Genomic DNA, 22354 nt, shown 5'->3' on the forward strand with positions numbered 1-22354 from the left:
CATTTTCGATAGAGGTAAGGGGGTTCGAAGCAAATTGATTTAATGGAGAAGTTTGGCATTCAACATCTGTTTTCTTCACCCTATCACCCTTAGTGCAGTGGTCTAGTGGAGAGTGCCAATGGGCAGATCATCAAGATGCTTACAAAGTATGTGTACAAGCAAGAGGCAAAATGGGAAGCTAACCTTAAGAAGTGTCTATGGGCGTATAGAACGTCCAACAAGGTGGCTACAAATTTTACACCATCTGAGCTAGTCTGTGGCAAAGAGACAGTGCTTCTAGTGTATGCACAGTAAGGAGCTTTAAAGGGCATGGGGCGCGTTGATGCTACTCAACAGAATGCTTTGCAGGACCGGATTGCTAGTCTTGAAGCCTTGCAATGAATCGAGAGGTAGCAACATATTTTTATGTGAAGCGCGGGAGAAGCGCGTTGCGAAGTTCAACCGAAACCTGCCGAGCAAGAAGATAGAGGAAGGCGACTTGGTGATGAAGTGTGAAAGCTACCTTGATTTCACCTTCCAGAAGAAGTTCAAGAGGTAGTGGAAAGGTCCATACAAAGTGAACAAGGCCCTTTCCTAATGGGATCTATCAATTGGTGCAGGCAAATGCCAAGTGTCTTAGGCACTGGATGAATAGTGTCTGGCTTAAGTTGTACTTTGACAAGGGTTTAGTACCTAATGTGCATTAGTTACAGTCCAGGGGGTTCGGGAATCCACTTGAAGAGGGGTGGTGTGCAGTTGAGATAGAGCTTTGGACATACTTTGTATAGATAGTTGTGGTTTTTCCAGTGTGCTTAGTTGTTTGCTAAGTGTTGCCGTTTCAAATTCGATGAGTGTGTTTGTAGTTGAATATGAATGTTCAACAAAAGGGTTGGGCATTGATGGTGCAACCAAAGATGGTTGGTGCTAGGAGTGGGCACAAGCATGGGTGTGTGCTGATAGGTGCAAGCCAAAGTGCTAGAGCATGTGGAAGTGTCCAAGGCAGCTAAGGGTATCTGGGAATGTATGCCTATGGTGGTTTTTAAGGCTAGGAGGGCTCTATATACTATATAGAGCTAATTAGGTTGCTGCTCTAGGTGTCTAAGTGCTGGGATATGTGGCAAGATGTGGTCCTCAATGTGCTTCTCAAGCCGGTCCAGACGGCTCCTTGATCGGAGCTACGGGGTGAAAGATATTGCAGTTTGAAGGTGGGGTGATTTGCAGATCCTTGCCAGATTGGGCAGGTGCAGATGGATGACCAGAGCTGATGGTTTTTAAGGCTAGGAGGGCTCTATATAGAGCTAATTAGGTTGGCTGCTCTAGGTGTCTTAAGTGCTGGGATATGTGGCAAGATGTGGTCCTCAAGGTGCTTCTCAAGCCGGTCCAGACGGCTCCTTGATCGGAGCTACGGGGTGAAAGATATTGCAGTTTGAAGGTGGGGTGATTTGCAGATCCTTGCCAGATTGGGCAGGTGCAGATGGATGACCAGAGTTGATGCAAATGGATAGGCTTGAAGTGCTCGAATTATGGTGCATGCGATCTTTTTGGATCGCCAATTGGAGCTAAGACGAGCAAGTTATGGGCCGACAAAGTTTTCAAGGGGGCTAGTTCTAATGTGCTTTGACCGCCTCGATAGGCGTAACATTAGAGTCGTTTTGGGCTCGCCAAGGTTCCAAAGAGTTTTATGCAGCATATGGAGATAGCCGAAAGTGACGGCTCGTCAATCGGGATCGTGGGCACCAAGATACGCCCCCCCAAAGTTGGGAGCATTTGCAAACGAGATAGTATCAGATGGTTTTCTTCCGGTTTGGGGCTCTCTGTTTGCGGTTTTGGAAGAGTCGAGATGCAGAAGGGGCTAGCGGGTTCGAAGTCAGCATGGGGAACTTTCAGCTAGGCTTTGCGGTGTGAGCATCAGGCTTTGGAGTAGGAAGTTATGCCAATTTTAGAGGGGCAAAAAGGGTGGTTTTTGTAAAGATTAATGTGTTTTTAGGAGGGTACTTGAGGGGGTGGCTCCTGAGGCAGTGCCACGTGGCGGCGCACTAAAAGCCACATGGGGTGCAGCACCTTGGAGGATGCTATATATACAAGGTTGAGACCCTTCCATTGTCAAGCAAAGAGGGAGAGGGAGAGCTCTAATGGCGCCTCCCTAACCAACTTGCGAGCGCGCATGAGCGACGCTGTTCGATGCTGCATGGTGACGACGGGTGGTCCTTCGTGCAGCTATGCGGCCCGTCGTCTGGTGGTGGTTGTGGAAAGCTCGTTGGGGCGTGTTCTTGCACAGGGTCCCCCAAGGGGCTCCCCCTTTTATTTGTTGGAGACAAGGGAGTACCAGTGCTAGCACTAGTGCTCCCGGGGCTCATGAGGATGTGAGAGGAAAAGTAAGGGTCCACCAAGGGAGCACCGACCTCCTCAAGAGTTGCTAAGTCTGGTGTCCGAAAGGGCCAACGAGGAAAAAGTTGCTGAAAATGGACGGGCATGTTTATAAAAAGAAAAATTTTAATCACTTTCGTGGGATTTTTGGAGAGTTTTTTGGACAGTTTTAGTATTTACTTGTGAAGCCTCAAGGGCATGTTTGTTTCCCCGAGCCGGCCGTAATTTTGGCATGTGTAAATGCTGTAAGAGGTTTTTTGATCAAGATCAAGCGGTTTTTACCCTATGCGGTGTCAATTTTCCCCTTTCCCCCCTCTCTTTCTCCCGCTTTTGTCTTTGTTCTGCGGTGTCGGCTATGGGTATGTGTGCCTCTCGAACCGGCGGAGTGTGTGTGTGTAGAGAGAGAGTGAGTAAGAGGTGTTGTGTGAGTTGGAAGTGCCGAAATGAACCGCTATGGTACATGTGTATGGTGTGGTGATCTTGTTAGTTGTGTGTGCATTGAGAAGTTTGTAGGCGAGGCCTTGCTAGTGTGATTTGTACTTGTTTAAGGTGTTTCGAGAGGACAGGGGTGCTGTGAATACCCAGAGCTATATAGAGGCCATTGTGTTGTGTTTCGGGTGTGTTCCCCATTCCCCCTCTCCAACGTGCCTCCCTTCATTTTGGGTCTATGGATATTACTGGTGCTTGGCGCCATAGTTACAGGGAATGCCCATTTTCAGTTGTCCGTTCAACGTTCCACTCCAACTTCCCGCTTTGAATCCCCGTCCCGTGTTTCACACATGAGTAAATGGCATTTCATGCCCATTCCGTTCCTCGTTCCCCAGGTAACTATGCTTGGCACCCCTCCATCAGATTCATCTTTACAGATGCACCCTTGGATACGTCTCATTTGCCACCATTTATGAGCTGCTTGCTATGGATTTGGAAGGAATTGTGCCTTGATTTGATTCAATACCTAGGCAACCACTTGCTTGGAATGCATATGTGACAGATTCAGAGGGGCGTCACCTAGGTGAGAGGCAAACATTGACTGGGCTAGATGGGATGGTGGCCTTGCAGGTTCTTTATGCCGTTGGTCAAACGCTTCGTTGGTTGGTGCACATGTCATTGACGTTACCTACGGGATCCTGGGGTTGCTGCCCGTATGAGAGAGATTGCTGAGGCTATTCTCGCTGACCGGCATGGCTACAATGGGAGACGGACTGTTTTACCTTCTCATCAGGGTTGGTGGGTGTTTTTTGACCCTCACTCATGAGCAAAGTTACCCAAAACCGGAACGGGGCACGGTAATGGGAGGGTGCAAAACGGGACAGGACTAGGAGGGAGGAGGGGGACTAGAACGGTCGACCAAATAAACTATATATATTATATGTATTAGAAGCTCATATATTAGTGGAAAACTATAAGCTGAAATTTTGAATTTGACCACTCTAATTAGAACCATATTTAGGCATGTTTTATGATGACGGAGCTTGAGAGAGGGTGATGGAGTTTGAATCTTGAGAGAGAGAGAGAGAGAGAGAGAGAGAGAGAGAGAGAGAGAGAGAGAGGGGAATGGAGCTTTAGACACGAGAGGGAGGGATGAAGCTTGGGAAAGAGAGGTAGAAGCCACATTTGTTCTTTGAGGGTGTTGTGCTTTTTGCAAAAAAAGAATAAGTAGGAGCTAGAGATTGCTTTAGCAAGGAGAGTAGCTCAATAGAGAGAGATGTTGAGAGCTTGAGAAGGAGGGGAAGCTTGAGACGAGTCCCCAAAGCCCAAATCTGCCCTCCAAATAGCCCCAAACTATCCCCAAATAGACCCAAATCTGCCCTCAAACAGCCCCAAGCCCCCAAATGCTAGTGAAAGAAACATTGACTTTTTTAGTTGACCGTTCTGGCTGCCCGCCGCGCGGTTTTGGGTTAGCGTTATGGTTACACCCCGTTCCTGAATGAAGTTTTGTTCCCAACTCCGTTCTGGGAGCCGGACGCATCCGGAACGCCGTTTTGGAAGGTTAAGGCCGTGTTCTTCCTGCTCTTTGTTATACTGCCCAGGAGACCTGATTGTTGCACAATAGCGGACTTTGGTGTTAGCATTGCGGAGACTGGCCATCGCATCAGATTGGAGTTTCAGGGTAAGGTGCCACTTGATGAGCAGCTGGATGTTGAATGGCAGCCTGTTAGAGCGGTAGGCTCTTTCGAGAGGTGCTCTTGTGTTGACCTGTTTTCAATACTGAGGAGGCACCACTTCGGAGATTGTGGATTTGGCAAGGAAAGCCTCTAGTTGAGTTGGACTCCTGGTGAGTGACAGTGGCCTTCTTTGCAGGTTGGTGGGGTCCCTCTTTCCTTTTTCGAGTAGATTGTCTCTCTTTGGAGGATGCTTATCCTTCGGACACGAGACCCACCTCACCGTCCACGATAATTAGAGGTATGGCAAGACCAATGTATCTACCTTGCTTTACAGTTGGTCTCATGCATCTAGACCCATCGGGCACAAGGCGCGCAAGGATGGTTTGCCAACCATGCATCACCTCTTTGTCCTTCCATTGGTTCCCTTGTTGGAATTGTGGATCCACTACATAAGCAGCCGCATGAAGAGGAGACTAGTAAGCATTCCATCTTGACACACACAATTCTTGGATCTCCTCGTACCTACATTATACATAGTACATGGCACATGCACAAGGCTTGAATCAAGATCCAAAGCAAACTCAAGAGAGTAAACTTGGAAAGCATAGGGAAAAGTGACTCGTGACTACCTATCGGGGTCGGTCACAAGTTTTTTAAAAGTGGCAACCATGGTGTCCATGGCCTCATATATCTTGCCGATGCAAGGTTTCATGGAATCCAACACTCAAAGGAGGTGGATGATAGGCTTCACCATTTTGGAGATTGTCTTCACTTCCTCCCACCATTCTGGTATGTCGGCCCGTCCTCGGCATGCCACTCCATAGACACTTTTTTGCCTCGGGTATTGCCAAGAACTCATCACTAATGAAGAGTCCCCTCAATGCCTCACTACATACACTCAAGCAATGGAGCATAATGAAGTTGAAGGCGAAGTGAGTCTCCGAGTATTTGAGAAGAGCTAGCTTTGACCTCTTTGTGAGAGAGAGAGAGAGAGAGTACAGCCTTGAGGCAGGCTATATTCTCTTAGCACCTCAGGGGATCACTGTACACAGATATATAGACGTGTGTGCTCCAGAGAGAGAGAGAGAGAAATGAAATGATATATTAACGTCTTCAAAAGGCCAAAATGACCTATGAGACCATCAGATACAAAGTGGTGAATCTAATACAACGTCTGAAGTACAAGTACAAAAAGTACTGAAAGTAAAAATGAAAACTGAAAATGAGTGTGAAATGTGAAATGTGAAAATGTAAAATAGGCCCTCAATGACAATCTGGGTGTCGTGCTAGAATGCCTATGATCCTCTGTTGGAGTCTCCGTCGATGGAGTGTGCTCCTGTGTCTCGGTCGTGGTCGACTCGATCTCCCGAGCTTAGTCGCCCTGTCAATGAGGGTGCCTCTCGTATGAATGTGGGTACAACCCTTTGCTGGTGGTTGGTCTCTTGGCTCCCTCGATCCAAAGGAGTCTGTGATCTGTCTCTGCGACTGTCGTGCTCCATGTCTCCTCAAGAGACTGTCTCTATGTCGGTGTAGCTCAAGTAGATATAAGCCAATGCATCTCTGATCGTGATACCTCATGACTCTATCTAGGGATCCAAAACCCTCCCTAAATAAGCAATGGAAGCGCCCTCGTATCTCATAATACACAGTGCAGTGGCATATGTAGTGTAGCTCTGTCTCTGGCTCTCTACCGCATAGTTGACATATCCTAGACTCCGGCGGTATCTCTCTGAATCTACCCGTCTCAGTCTCCAGTTGGTGTGAGGATGTGCGAATCTGACCAATAGCAACATCGCAGACCATGAGACAAATGAGTGTCCATGTAGCTCAGACGAGTCACAAACCCATCTCCCGAAAGTTGGAGAAGGTGCTCTTTGTAAAAAGCCATCTTCGTGCCCAACTCCTGCATCGGCTCTACCCATGTCCTCCCAGAGAGAGAGAGAGAGAGAGAGAGAGAGAGAGAGAGAGAGAGAGAGAGAGAGATATGAAATGAAGTGGCGTTCTTTGAATGTCTTTTGAAGGAAAATGACAGACGTGTGTTGCCCCTATTCGTAATGGTGGGATGGACATATACTCAATGCACTTATACTACTTTCCTCATTTTATAAGAGTCGAAATAAGATACTGCTATGTAGAGGCACAGGCAGATGGAGAAATTTGTTTATCATGGTTGTTTCAAATGCCATTATTTCCTTTTTACAGCCTTGAAACATGTTCGCAGGATTCACCGTGCCTCCAACAAAGCAGTTCGACTTAGGAAATGGTTCTGATTTACTTTATTTTGAGAATTTTTTGGAGAGGAAAGAAGCTTCAGGGTATTTGGAAAGTCTGAATAATGAGCTGCCATGGATTAGACCAACATTGAGTGTCTATGGCCAAAAGTGTGAACAGGTTAAGCTTGAAATGCTTTGAAATCTGCTAAGCTTAGTTATTTATAGGGACTTTTCTAATCTCAGGTAGCACAACCACAACTTTTTCTTATTTGCAGTGAAATATGTGCAGCCAAGGGAGACATGCTATGTTGCTGATGAAGGACTGCCAACTTACAAGTACAGTGGCTATCAGCCCATTGTTTACAAATGGGAGGACTTTCCAGTTTTGAAAATCATTGCAAATGCTGTAGGATGCCGACTCCTTTTGAATTCGCTATGTTACGAATCTATACCATAGTGGTGTCCCTAAAATGGAGAATCCTTTTATGTGTTCAGGTGCATTCGGCATTGCCTGCTGCCAAGTTTAACAGTGTACTATTGAACAGGTGTGTGCGTCAGCTGCTCTTGTTTATTTGACCGTTCGCTTTCTACCGCCAAGGACTGAGCTAAAAGTAAACTCCACAATGGTGAGATGCAGGTATACTAATGGCAACGACTATGCAGCTTGGCATGCTGATGATGAGAAGGTATATGGATCTACCCCGACAATTGCATCCATAACTCTAGGGGCAGAGAGAGAGTTTCTAATTAGAAAAAAAGGCAGCAGAACACAGAATTTGTGCTGTACACCAGTGGTACATGACACAGGTTCACAGAGTGCTTTTGACGTGCTTAAAGCTAATTCTGCACGCCAATCACAAAGTGCAAAGAGGAAGTCAACTGTTGGGAGCATAAGAGAAGGTGTTTGGGAGAAGCCATCAAGGGAATTGTACACGTTTGTCTTGAAACATGGCTCATTATTTGTAATGCAAGGCTATACGCAAAGAGATTGGGAGCACTCGGTGCCAAAGCGCAAAAGAGTGAATGGGCTCCGAATCAATCTAACATTTAGGTACATCACTAGTGAACAAAGATGAAGGAAGTGCTCTCAAACATGCTGGAAGGCATTCTGCAGCTGCCATTCATTTGCTTGTCTGCGTCCTAGAAGATGTCCTTAGCAGGATAATGTCCATATGACCTTGATCCTGTTCAGATTCATAGCCTTGCAATGGCTATTCTAGTGAGCACAGGGGAAGCCAGCGTACTTCAGCTATGGTCACTTAGAAACTACTGCCATGGACATTATCCGCTTCTCAGCCCATGAGCTGAAAACTTTCCTGTAAGCATATTTAGGGCTCTTCATGCTAACCCTGACATAATCTGGCTTGTCATTGCAAAGTCATCCACGCCTCTCTTTGTGTTCGAGTGTGTTTGAAGGTGGGTGGTGTCCCAAGTGTCTTTGAAGAGAATATGTTTTATACAATTCCTTGTGGACGCAGGCTGCAATCGTTTTTGAATTGGTAGCTCTTCCTCAACAGGCATACAAGCAACGTTTGACACTGTGTGTTAGATACTTAAAACAACGAGAGGAGGGAATCGCGATGCCCCCCCCCCCCTTCCCTTTCTCTCTCTCTCTCTCTCTCTCTCGTTCTTGAGATCTAGGAGGTTCCCCCCTCATCTCTTGGGATTGTTTCTTTCCTACGAGGTTAAAATTCTCTTCTTCTTCTTCCTCTCTCTCTCTCTCTCTCTCTCTCTCTCTCTCTCTCTCTCTCACAATGGATAGATCTTAGATGCTTATACAAAGAGAGGAGGGATGGGAGTTCTTGAGTGCCCCCCCCCCCCCCCCCCCCCCAAAAAAAAAAAACCCCAAACCAAAGGTATGGAGTTCAAGGCAGGCACCTTGGGCTCTCTCATCCTTGAGTTCAAGCCATGTCGAATAGTCCCCCCCCCCCCCCCCCCCCCAAAAAAAAAGAAAAACAACGACCAAAACCCCCAATGTCCCCCTACTTACTCTCTCTCTCTCTCTCTCTCTCTCTCTCTCTCCCCCCAACTCTCGACGGATAGATCTTCGAGGTCTCTTGGATAGTTCCTATGATGTTAAGATTCTCTTCTTCTTCTTCTCTCTCTCTCTCTCTCTCTCTCTCTCTCTCTCTCTCTCTCTCTCGATAGATCTCCCTTTATTCCCAACCTCCTTTCTCGTTGCTAGCAGGTAGGGTAAGGAGGCCAATAAAAAGTCACCCCTCAAAGAAAGAACAATTACACCCCAATTATAAGACAAAGTTGGACCCTTTTTGTGCAATTTAAAAAAGGATGCTCAACATCCATTTTATTTGAAATGAAACCTTTTCATTGGGCAATGGGTGACTTTAAGCTTTGTTAGCATCCATGTCTTTCTTTTGGGGTTGGTGTGTTTTCATTTTCACACCCATTTTTGTTACACAGGAATGCACGAATGGAACTATAACATTCGGCTTCGATTGTCAAAAAAGTTGAGATCAAATTTTTCGAAAAGCTCTTGACGAGGCGAATCAAATGAGCTATTGACTTGTTATAATTGAGCTCGGAGATCGAGATCTAGGCTCCCTCTCTTAGGTGGCCTTATATTGGCCCCTTTATCCTAGTAATCTTGTGCATATATTCAAGGGATTTTATGCTATTTTAAGGTTTTTCTTTTCAAGGCTATTTTAAGCTCTCTCTCTCTCTCTCTCTCTCTCTCTTTGCCCCCCCCCCCCCCCCCCCCCCCCCCCCCCAATGCGGCACTATAAACCTCACAAGGTTCAAGTCGACCATTAGGTTGTTCTCTTTGCTTGGTTGCGCCTCTGCATCTTGTTTATTGAAACCTATCATTGACGAAAAATGCAAAACGAGGAGGGAGAAAATGTGGATCTCTATATCCCAAGGAATTCGTAAGTCCTTTTGACTTCTTTGTTTTCCTCATGGTGTTTGAAACGAAATGTCTTTGTTTGATGCGTGATCCTCTGTTTAAAGTGAATCATGGATCTTGTGATGTGACCCTCGTCGGCTATAGTGCGAGCTCGTCGTCGGTTATATTGTGACTCGACAAAATTTAGCCCATCGAACCATGTTTTTATGTGCTAGGGGAGCCTTAAGGCTGTATTGCACAGTAAATCATTCATGAGATAGAAGCACTGAGAAATTCGCATTCAAGATGCGGCCTTTGCTACCCCTCATTTATTGCGCTCAACATATAGGACGTAGGTAATGCCATTGTCAAGCCATTGTCAAGTACGGAGGAGACTTTGCATACATTGCATATTGTCTCCATGCCCTCACTTTGGCGACGTGTCTACGAGGGCTCTTGGGTTGAGGAGATGGGAACGCTTGCCCTTTGGAAACACTATGTGATGGTCTCTAGCTACACCAAGCATGGGCATAATTCAACCCATTGAAGCCCTGTTTTGATGTGCTACAAAAGGTGTCAGGGCGTGTAGGCTCTATTGCATGATTGAATATGTAAAGGTAGTATTGACATGTACTTCATTGTGGAAATTAAAGGAACATAGAAAACATGTTTGACGGATCAAAAACTAATTTGGACTATGCTCTGTGTGCAATCAATGTCTCAGTTAGCACGGTAGTGATGGCCTTGCTTTTGTTGGTTTTGCTTTCTTGTGTGTTTCTCATGTAGGGGTTGTGAATGTTGTTGTGCTTGCTTACTTTGTCTGTGTGTGTGTGTGTGTGTTCTCGTTTCATTTTGAATCTTTGCCATGGAACATCTCTTATTGTGGTTTTGTGTTGCTGCTTATGGGATTGCATACACAATTGAGAAAGGTTTTAAAATAGATTTGGTTCTATTTATAGGTGCCACAACTAGGATTCTTACTGAATGTTCCACCAATGTGCAATATGAAACTATTGTTGCATAATGGTTGAGAAAGGTTCCAAAATGAAACTAGTGGGTTCTATTTATAGGTGCCACCTTCGGGATTCCGCCATGTACATGTTTTTTTTGGCCAAAAAAGTATCAAAATTTACACCTTGAATTATATGTCCTTTTGGATATTGTAATATTTTGAGCCATCAACACCTTTTCTATTGCTGAGCATGCGGAGTGTGAGGTTAAAGAAGAGCACACATGAGTAGGGTGGGGCTTTTAGTGAGGGTTTCAAATTACCTTACTACTCCTTATTGTTCTATATGATAAAAAATAGATAAGGTTAGTACGATCAATGTGATGGGTGTCCGTCCTATTGGATTGAATCCTAACAATCTCCCACTTGAAGGCCAACATGGTCGAAGTGGCCTTTGTATGTACATTTGTACAATCACAAAGCAATCCTCCGGCCTCACCCTACACCCATCATCTCCACGCATTGTGCAATCGCTTAGAGGGTAGGCCCTTCATGAGAGCATTAGCAGGGTTGTCATCCGTATGAATCTTGGCTACTTCAATGCGCTTGCTAACCAATATGTCTCGTATCATATGATAACGGCTTCTATGTGTTTTGACTTGGAGTGAAACACGGGGTTTTTTGCTAACGCATCCCACTCCGAATATCACAATGCAACATTCGATTCTGACAAATGCTAAGATCTCCCACTAGACAAGCTAACCAGATAGGCTCCTTTCTAGCATCAGAAACTACCACCACATACTCTGTCTTTGTGGTGAAAGATGACGTACAATGCTGGAGACATGATCTCCATGACACTGCTGTTCCAAAAAATACAAAGACATAGCCAGACGTGGATCTTCGACTATCCACACAACCCGCATAATCAGCCTCTGTGTAACCCACAATGGATGCATCACTATTCCCAAAGCATAAGTACTTTTCTGCCATACCTTTCAAAAATCTCAAAATGTGCTTCATTGATTTTCACCGCTTTCGGCTAGGATTTGCCATAAATCTGATAACCGCTCCCACTGCAAAAGCAATGTCTGGTCTTGTGGCTACCATCATGAAGGAGTACGAGCAGAAGTGCGACGCGAGAGAGAGTGCGAGAAGAAGAGCACGATGATATGGTGAACTCGCTCTACTGTAATGTGTAGAGCATAGTGAGTTCTTATTAGGTTTTTACAAAAGAATATGTGTACATACCTGGCGGCCCGCCCACTTACCTGGGCGACCACATTGGGCTTTATACCCCAACAACCTCCCAGTTAAAGTCCAATGTGGTACTTTAAGTGTGAGAGAAGCTACTATACAAGCTAATATACAAGAGATGTAGAGAAGTGATGTACTACCCTACACCTAACTGCTTGCGAAAATGCGCAAAGCTCTCTGAGGGAAGTCCTTTTGTAAGTAGATCAACAGGATTTTCTGTGGTGTGAACTTTGACAAGCTGAAGTTGCTTATCCTCGAGCATTTCCCTGATGAAATGATACTTCACATCCACATGCTTTGTCTTTGAGTGATAAACTGGATTGCGAGCCAATTGTATAGCACTTTGACTATCACAATATAACACAGGTATCTCTTCTTTGATTCCCAGATCTGTTACTAGTCGATTAAGCCAAATTGATTCTTTGCATGCCTCTGATGCTGCAACATATTCAGCCTCTGTAGTAGATTGAGTAACACAATCTTGTAATCTAGAACGCCATGATACTGCTCCACCAGCCAATGTAAAGACATACCATGACGTAGACCTTCGGTTGTCTAAGTCACCTACATAATCTGAGTCTGTAAAACCCTTTACACTTAGCTCCTGACTCCCATAGCATATACGCATACTCTTTGTAGCTTTCAGGTATCTCAATATTCCTTTCACTGCCTCCCAATGTTTCTTGCCTGGGTTTGACATGTATCGACTTACTACTCCCACTGCAAATGCAATGTCTGGGTGAGTAGCAATCATTGCATACATCAAACTACCCACTGCAGACGCATATGGAATCTTATCCATTTCAGCCTGTTCTTCCTCAGACACAGGACAATCTTGTTTGCTAAGTTTCACATATGGTGGCCATGGAACACTCAATGCCTTTCCCTTCTCCATATTGAAACGTTGCAAAACCTTGTCAATATACTCTGTTTGAGATAACCAAATCAACTTCTTTGATCTGTCTCTCTCAATGCGCATACCAAGTATATGACTTGCCTCACCCATGTCTTTCATGTCAAACGATTTTGCCATCTTTGACTTCAAAGCTGAAATTTCTTCCAAGTGCTTGCCAGCAATCAACATGTCATCCACATACAAAATAAGGATCAGCCAACTGCCATCCTTAGCCTTCTTTGTATATAGACAGTGATTGAACTCACTACGTTTGTAGCCTTGAGAAAGCATAAACTTGTGGAATTTATGGTACCATGCCCTCGGTGATTGTTTTAAGCCATAAAGACTCTTTAACAACTGTCATACCCAATCTTCCTTGCCTTTCTCAACAAACCCTTCTGGCTGCTTCATGTAAATTTCCACATCTAAATCACCATGCAAGAACGCTGTCTTGACATCCATTTGGTGCAACACCAAATCTAATATGGCAACCAATGCAAGAAAGCATCTCAATGTAGTCATCTTGACCACCGGAGAGAAGACTTCATCAAAGTCAATGCCTTGTTCTTGCTTAAAGCCCTTGGCAACAAGCCTTGCTTTGTACTTTGGCTGACTATCATGAGCGGTGATCTTATACCTGTAAACCCATTTACAAGGTAGAGCCTTTTTGCCCTGTGCTAATTTAACTAGCTTCCATGTCTTGTTTTTATGCAGAGCTGTCATCTCTGACTGCATGGACAATTGCCAATTCCCGGAGTCCTTCATTTGCACTGCTTCCTTGTAACATGAAGGCTCATTGAATTCAGTCAACATGACATAGTTCATAGATGGAACAAACCTATCAGGAGGTCGCGTGACACGTCCAAATCTACGCACAATAGGTGGCTCAGGCTCAGCCACAACCTGTGGTTCCACTCTATCCTGTCCTTGCTCCTCTTGAGCCCCGACATTTTGTCTTGCACGTGCAGGTCCATCTTCTTGGAAGACAACTCTTCTAATCTCCTCAACCCTCTCTGGTTTAGAATGATATTTGGATTCATTAAAGTGAACATCATTGCTGCGGACAACCTTTCTGGATTCGGGATCCCAAAGTCTGTACCCCATCTCACCAGAATTACCATAGCCTAGAAAGATGCACTTTCTACTATTTGGCTCAAGTTTGTTCCTAAATTCCTTTGGAACGTGAGTATATGCCTCACAGCCAAAGATTCTGAGATGCTTGTATGACGGCATTTTGCCTGACCATACCATCTCTGGCACTGAATCCTTCTGCAAAACCTTGCTAGGAGATCTATTTACAAGATGAACAGCTGTTGATACAGCTTCAGCCCAAAACCCATTTGGCAGCTGTGCATTAGACAACATACTTCTGACCTTCTCTTGTATGGTCCTATTCATCCTCTCAGCAACACCATTTTGAGGAGGATTGTAAGGAGAAGTAAGTTCACGTTTTATACCTTTTGACTCACAAAAGTCCTGAAAGGCCTTTGAAACATACTCTCCACCATTGTCAGTGCGTAAGCATTTAAGCTTCTTGCCACTCTGATTCTCCACAAGTTTCACAAACGTTTTGAAAACACTAAACGCTTCATCCTTGTGCTTGAGAAAGTAAATCCATACTTTCCTCGAGTAATCATCTATAAATGTCATAAAGTAAGAAGCTCCCCCTAGAGATAGGTTAGGCATAGGTCCACACAAATCACTACGAACAAGTGCCAATTGTGTATCTCTTCTACTGCTTCTATGCTTATGTGGCTGCTGTGTTTGCTTACCATACAGACAATGTTCACAGAATTCAAAATCATTAAATGAAAAGCCAGGAAAATAACCAGAACGAGACAAGATTTCCATTCCCTTCTTGGACATATGTCCTAACCGGCTATGCCACAAAGAAACGTTTGGCTGCTCGGTTACATTGATTACATTTTTAGAGACATTTGATACATAAATCATGTAAAGTCCTCCAGACTTTACTCCATGTGCTACTGTCATAGAACCCTTGGATATCTTCCACATGTTCTGTCCAAAAGTGGTGACGTAGCCAACATCATCAAGTAAACCTGTGCTGATAAATCTCTTTGTAATTGTGGGAACATGTCTCACATTCTTCAGCGTGAAAGAAGAGCCATTCTGACACTTCAATTGAACATCTCCAACACCTAAGATCTCACATGTCTGCCCATTGCCTAGATGAACATGATCTTTAGTGGTCACATAAGAAGTAAACCACTCCTTGTTTGGAGACACATGAAGTGATGCCCCTGAGTCTATAATCCAGTCACTCAGTGCATTTCCATCAGATGATGTAAGAATTGCTGAGTCCATTGTATTCTTCAAGAAGTAGATGTCTCCTGACACAAGACTGTCATCCTCTGCAACAGTATTTGTCACATTTATTTCTTGAATCTTCACTGAGGACTTGTTCTTCTCACCATGGTCTTCAGCTTTCTCTTTGCCTTTTTCTGCTTTCCATTCTCTGCAGTCTCTTTTCATGTGACCCTTCTTGCCACAATGGTAGCATTCTATGTCACTCTTGCCTTTAGCACTGCGGGACTTGCTACGAGACTGATTCCTCTTTCCACCTTTGTACTTTTCTTTGGTCCTTCCCCTGACAACTAAGGCTGTTCCTTTGCCTTTGTCCATTGTCTTTCTATTGGTTTCTTCAGTAAGGAGACTTCCTTCTACACCTGCTATGTTCAAACCATCTGGAGGTGCAGAATTACTCAAAGCTGTGCGAAAAGTGTCCCAACTTTCCGGCAATGTGATCAACAGGAACATAGCTCTAACAGGCTCATCAAACTTGACACCTTGAGCTGACAACTGACTATAGATTTTGTTGAATTCATTTAGATGATTGGACATAGGTGTCCCTTCTTTCATCTTCAAGTCAACAAGCTTCTTAAACCAGTATACCTGTGAAGCTGCACTCTGCTTCTCATAAAGATCACTCAGCATTAACCATGCTTGATAAGCCGACATCTCATCTGCTACATTAAAGTAAACGCTTTCTGCCAAAGTCAGCATAATGGTAGAAAGTGCCAATTCATCCATTTCGCTCCATTCATCTTCGTCCATATCTTCTGGTTTTATCCCCTTGAGCTTTATAGGTTTTATCTGCTTCTTTTGTACCAACACGTGCCAAATCTGCTTCTTCCACAATGGGAAATTGGTTCCATCCAGCTTCTTGATATTGTAAAGAGCAGTGTCCTGTGATCCAGCCATAGGTACGCTTCACAGTAGTTTACTTTTCTGGGAAAAATTCGGCAGAGTTTCCCCTGTAAACTGACCTCTGAACCAATATCAACTTGTCAAATGAACCAAGAAAGCTTCAGATTCTGCAGAAATTTGTCAGAGTCTCCTTTGTAAAATGGCTCTGGTGTACTAAAAACAGACCAAAAAAACAGCTCAAAAAACATTGTCTCTCTGACACTGTAAGCTGCGGGTAAACCTGTCCTACACCTGTATTGTCTCTCACTGTCCTATAAGCATAGACTGCGACAATGCCTCAACGGCAGTAAAGCAAAGATGCAATCCCAATTGTCTAACTCACAGTCAATACATCCTAGCTGCCTATCTAAGGGTGCTCGAGGGATCGCTCCAAGACCTGTATCACCGAAAGGATCTCAACATTCGAGAATCCCCCAGCTCAATAAAACCTCACTTGACCCTCAACAAAGGCTGCAATAAATCTGACAGTACATAGACTTCCCACAAAGTCATACATCCACAAATTTCCCACTATATGCTGTAACCGTTGCGGCGGTTGTTTGCTACGTGATTCACAGCCAGCAAACCCTCAACAAACATACATCATCTCTGACAATACATACCATGTGGAAGTACCTGCAATGTCAGGATGAAATCTGGAATATCAAGCAGCAAACACAAGCTACCTGATGAACTAGTGGATGTCGCCTACAGTCTGTGTGTAGATGCGCCCGTGTCGTATGTGACACGGCTCCAAGAACTGTGAGCCGTCCTTCGATGTGTAGACAGCCACAAATCAACACTCTGGGAGTGTCGATATCCTCAACACCTGCAGTTGTAGGCCGAAAACCCCAAATTTGTATAGTCGGATCTGCACCCGCTGAGACCACGTAGTCGAAAATGGCGTGCGCAGACCTTTGTCGAAGCCGAACGGTGGCCGAGATGACCTCAGAATGAAATTCTTTTCATTCTGACAACACCAAGCCCTTCGGGCTCTCCCACAAGATTTGGGGCCGTGTCTTTGCCTGTCGAATTTCATTCCAATCTGAGCTGGTGACTCTAGCCTCCTGTAGTACTGCCCCGAGCCTCGATATGAGCTCTGATACCAGTTGAAGGAGTACGAGCGGAAGTGCGACGCAAGAGAGAGTGCGAGAAGAAGAGCATGACGATATGGTGAACTCGCTCTACTGTAATGTGTAGAGCATAGTGAGTTCTTATTAGGTTTTTACAAAAGAATATGTGTACATACCTGGCGGCCCGCCCACTTACGCGGGCGACCACATTGGGCTTTATACCCCAACACATCATATACATAAAACTGGCTAGTGCTGAAGAATATGACACCTTGGCCATTTTTTCTTTCTCAGCATCAGACTTGGGAGCATCATTCTTGCTAAGTTTGTCATATGCCTACATTGGGGTACTCAATGTAGCCTTCCTCTCCTGCATATTAAACGTTGCAAGGCCTTGTGGATATACATTTCTTGAGACAACTCCTGTATTCAACGTTTTCTATCCCTCTTGATACACATACCAAGAAAGTGATATGCAAGTCCCAAATCCTTCATAGCAGAATGTATGCTAATTGAATTTTTCAAGATGGGTCTCTCGTCTTTGGACTTCCTAGCAATAGGCATATTATCAATATAGAGTATCAAGATGATAAGTAAACCATTGTTCAACTATTTGGTATACAAGCAATGATCTTCCTAGCTCCTTACATGACCTTGGGACTGCTTCATGTACGACTGCCTTGAGCCTTGTTTTAGTCCATAGAATGCCTTACACAATCTACACACTAGTTCTATTCTTGTAGGCTTTCCAAGTTTGACTTTAAAACTCTCTGGTTGTTTCATGTAGACATCCCCATTAAGATTCCCATGAAGGAAAACTGTCTTCACATCCATCTGGACAATTTCCATGTCCTACTAGTCCAAGCAAAAGACGCAATGTAGTCATCTTGACGACTGCAGAGAAAATCTCATCAAAGTTCACGCCTTCTTTTTGCTTGAAACCCTTTGCAAACCAATCTAGCCTTATACTTAGGTTCAAAATATTCTACTATGTACTTCTTATACAAGGCAAGGCTTGCTTTCCCTCTGGCAACTCTGTCAATTCCCAAGTTTCCTTTGCCATAATCAAGTTATACTCAGATTGCATTGCCTACTCCCACTTTACACTATCTTCCATCTCAATAGCCTCTCGGTAGCAAGTAGGCTCTCCACAGTTAGTGACCAACAAATAGGCTTACCTTGGCTGAAAACATTCAGGGTTACAAGATACACGTGTAGATCTCCTTATCGCATGATTGCTGGACTCTACTCTCTCGGAAGCATCACTAGCTCTCTCTGGAGCAGTACTAGTGGGAGGTACATCACTAGTAGATTGATCTATTTGCGTAATTGGACTTGAGGCTATGTCCTCAAATTTCACTTTGTGATGTCTATGGCTCTTTGATTCATTAAAGATCACTTGTGAGCTGCGAATAAATCCCCGAGATTCTGGGTGCCAGAGACGATGTATGCACCGTTGCCATAGCAGCTTCTCCCCAAAACTCTTGAGGTAAATTTTCCATAGATAGCATGGAAGTGACCCGCTCCTGAATAGTCCTATTTATGCACTCAACAAATCCATTCTGAGCACGTGTGTATCGTGTAGTAAACTATCTTCTAATGTCTCGTTTGTTATATGAGTCCTTAAACTCAGTGGAGACGTACTCTCCCCCATTGTCAGTGCACAAAGCCTTCAAATTCTTGCATGACTGGTTCTCAACCATAGCTAAGAACTTTTGGAAGACACTAAAGACTTCATATTTCAAGAGGTAGACCCACACATTTTGAGTAGTCGTCTATAGTCAGGAAATTTAATGCCCCCCTTAGAGACTTATGCGGCATAGGTCCACATAGATCACTATCTTTTTGCCATATATGCAATGCTCACACAAGCTGAAATCAAAATTGTTTAATGTAGAAATATAGCCAAAACGCTGTAACTCCTTCATTCCCTTCTGACTCATATGACCAAGCCGGCTATGCCACAACTCAATAGAAGGTAGCTCGACTACATAGATAGAATTCTCTTTCACATTAGAGACATACAAGGAATATAATGAGTTAGAATTTTGGCCTTTGAGCATGACCAATTTACTTTTGTTTAATAATCGAGGAACCATTGCCAAACAATGTAGTATATCCAAGATCATCAAGTTGACCTGCTGAAACCAAATTCTTAGTTAGCTTTGGCACATGTCCAATACCTCACAACATAAACTTAGTTTCATTACGCATACACAACATATCTCCAATGCCACATATCTTAAGCTGATGAGAATCACCCAGCTTAACTGAACCATGTGTAGAAGCATAACTAGAGAACCACTCCTTGTGAGGAGTAACATGAAAACTGGCACAACTGAGTCAATGATCCAATTTTGCGCATAGCATTCATCAAGAGCTAACATTGTCTATGGACTTAAATCAAAAGTGGAAACTAGTACAACTGACGACGACGGCATGTCAAGTGATGGGATTAGAGATGATGAGAGAGAGAACCATTCATGGGTCAAGGAAAGGTTCACAAATAAAGCTGGGATCATAGGCCGAAGCCCATTCCCAACAACCCTCCCTTGGGCTTAGGGCTATGACAGATACACCCATTCATTCATATTTCACACCTCCATTCATTCATATTCCACATAGGCTCTATGCCACTCAGGCTAATTCATGAATCTATCATCAACAATCTCCCTCTTGACGAGAGTACCACATACATGTCAAATGGCATAATATGGGGAGAAAATGCTCAAACCCACAAGGAAAACACTCTCACAATGCGATGCCAAAACACTATGGCAAAGCAACCGTTGAGTGTCAAAATGCAACTGCAAACCAATAAATGACAAACTCGTTGGGAAAATGTGATAGAGTTATGACAGTATTCAACCAATCCACCAAAATAACCATGACAATGCTCGTATCAAGAGAAACCCATGCGCATCAAACCACACTTAGAAATACATGAGCTTCCCAAAGTCTCAACTCTTTGAACTTGGAAAATAGTCCTACAATCGAAAAAAGAAAGTGCATCAATCGCAGTATGTAAGGGGGGCAATTACTAGCAAGAACCTATATGCAAACCAACCAAAACATGACATAGATTGATGATAAAAGATAGCTGAAAATCAGCCCACATATGCCACTGCAAAATGGAGAATATCATCACCGAAAAGAGCACATCATGTGCATCCACATGGAAATGCAAATGAGCATCAAAGCTGTCATGAATTTTAATTTCTAACCTTGTAAAAGTACTTTTCAACTCAAATTGGCCACTAAAGTCCAAAAAAATAAAAAGAGAACAAGTGAAATTAATTAAGTGCTAATGGACCAACCAATCAAGGCTTCGGATCAAAAGAGGAAAGTCCATAAAAGAGCAAGGGTAATTGTTAACTAATTATCTCAGTCATAGGTATAGGTCAAGGAAGGATAAATGTATCTCAGATAACCTTGATCAAAGGTACATGAAAAATGAGGTGATTGAGAGCAATTATAAGAGTTTACAAATAAGAAAGTGATTGTGCTAAGCTCAAGTCACTAGAATAACTCTTTAGACTCTAAGTATGAAGTCTGGGAAGCGTCAAGGTGAAATTCTTACTTGTTACAAAATGTCTAAATTTAGTAGGATTTGGGAGCAGCTTGACGGCACCTCCAAAGCATTGTACTAAGGTTTTGCTAATGAGGTGGAAGTTTTAAAGCTCAAAGAGTGAGTTTTACTTAAGTTTATTCTAGTTTAGCAAGTCCTAATTTCGTAGGTAGGCTGTAGCTCTCGGTTAGCTTCATAAGCCTCCAAGGTTTGTGCAAAGGTCTTGCACCCGAGCTAGTTAATTAAAAGGTAAGTTTATGGTCTTTATCAAATGAAAAGGAAAAGCTAAAGACTAAGGTTAGATCAGCCCTTCCCCATTTAGTAAGTTGACTCTAGTCTTTGTTTATGTGAACTTGCAATTAAGTGAACTTAATAAGTGTTTGTGTGTGTGTGTGTGTGTGGTCCGTGCACTTGCAAAGAAGAGTCCAAGAGAAGTGGGGGCAAGTTTTAGCATGCAGGGTAAGAGCGGAAAAGTGTTGGGCATGCTTGTGCTGCAGTAGGAGGTGTTTCCACCTCATTGGTCAAGAGTGAAGCATTCCAATTCAAAACTAGTTGCACACTAGCTCAAGCATAAAAGGGGGGCTCGTGGGATTTTTGGTCTCTTCTTGATCCTCTCACACACCCTCTTAAGTGCCCAAGATTGAAAAAGCAAGCTCTCTCTCTCTCTCTCATGGGATGTCTAGATATATACTCTATGCTCAAGCTCTTGGTTATGGATGAAAATCCAAGCCAACAAAATCTTCTTCTTCTCCATCTCTACTATTCTATTATACTATTCTATGCTAAGAGCTTGACCGTGAACAAGCGTATCTAAAGAATCTACTCTCTTGCTGGAAAATACTTCTCTCCACCTTCATCTTCCTCTTTCCCTACAATTGCTTTCTTCCCGCTAGGGTGTTTAGGGTTTGGGAAGGAGGGTTATACCATGGAATCTGGAAGAGAACCATCTTCATGAGTCAAGGAAGGCTTCGTAAGAGCACAAACATGTATTGTAATGAAGCTCTCGTTTGAGAGGATTATAATACAAGCCTATTTGGAGGGGGGACCGGCTCCAAGCAAATCTGGTCTTCATCGAGTTGTCAATATTAATTAAGTATTCTCTTTGAATTATGTACATGGTAAAAGTTCTTTTAATGTGTGTTTGTGTAAATAAATGAGCCCAACACAATCTATATTCTCTTTGCTATCTTTCTCTTAAGGAAAAACTCTATCATTTCATAATTACTCCACTAAAATTTAAAAGTAAGTGTTAGATTCTCCAACATTAGTATCAAAGCCGAGGTTTCTCTTTTCTTGCCTAAGAAGAGAGGTCCTTGAGTAATCTAAGAAAGAGTTACCATACACATAGAAGGAAATTTAATCATGGCCCAACATAATCAAGAGAATGTAATTAATATTGACAACTTAGATTTGGCTCATGGTATAGAATTTGATGATGGTTGCAGAGTCGTCAACTACCTTGTTGACAAGTTACAGGAAGCAATGGGCAACCCCAAGTTGCAAGACAAATTCAAGCTCTTCAAGCCCAAGTTTCCCCAAGTGCCCAAGAAGAGAGAATTCCTACAAGGCCTCCAAGTGAAAACTCCAAAAGAGGAATCTCTTTGGGTGATGAAGAGGAGATACCGGAAGGATCTCCAAGGAAAAATGTTTGAGAAGAAGAAGTGTGTCCTGAACTTTGAAGGGAGAGGTATGAAGTGACACTCCACCTACCTCTGAAAGTGATGCTGCCCTAAGAAAACGACGGGTACGATGGTCAACTACTTCTCCCAAAAAGAAGAAAAAGTCTTCAAGTACTCCCTCATATGCCAATCAAAAGAAGGAAGAAAGAAATCCAAGCAAGAGGAAGTGAAGACAGCGGTAGCCATCTTTGCCTTCCTCCTCCTCTTCCTCTTCATCATC

The 22354-nt window shown here is 43.6% G+C and overlaps 1 protein-coding gene across 2 annotated transcripts in view; it reads left to right on the plus strand.

Annotated features, from left to right (window-relative positions):
* The window catches only part of LOC147433676 (DNA oxidative demethylase ALKBH2-like), a 68039-nt gene extending 59994 nt beyond the window's left edge, over window positions 1-8045 (plus strand). The window contains exons 2-5 of one of the 2 annotated variants that reach the window (XM_086489777.1): window positions 6673-6842; window positions 6954-7070; window positions 7160-7209; window positions 7302-8045. In XM_086489777.1, the coding sequence (XP_086345903.1) occupies window positions 6673-6842; window positions 6954-7070; window positions 7160-7209; window positions 7302-7740 (776 nt within the window). In that variant the 3' untranslated portion in view covers window positions 7741-8045. Of the gene's footprint in view, window positions 1-6653; window positions 6843-6953; window positions 7071-7159; window positions 7210-7301 lie in introns of both variants that reach the window. The other variant, XM_086489778.1, reaches the window with a different exon arrangement.
* Window positions 8046-22354: the final 14309 nt, after the last annotated feature.

This window comes from Adiantum capillus-veneris, chromosome 19 (genome assembly GCF_014529385.1).
Source record: "Adiantum capillus-veneris isolate H3 chromosome 19, ASM1452938v2, whole genome shotgun sequence".
Taxonomy (NCBI): Eukaryota; Viridiplantae; Streptophyta; class Polypodiopsida; order Polypodiales; family Pteridaceae; genus Adiantum; species Adiantum capillus-veneris.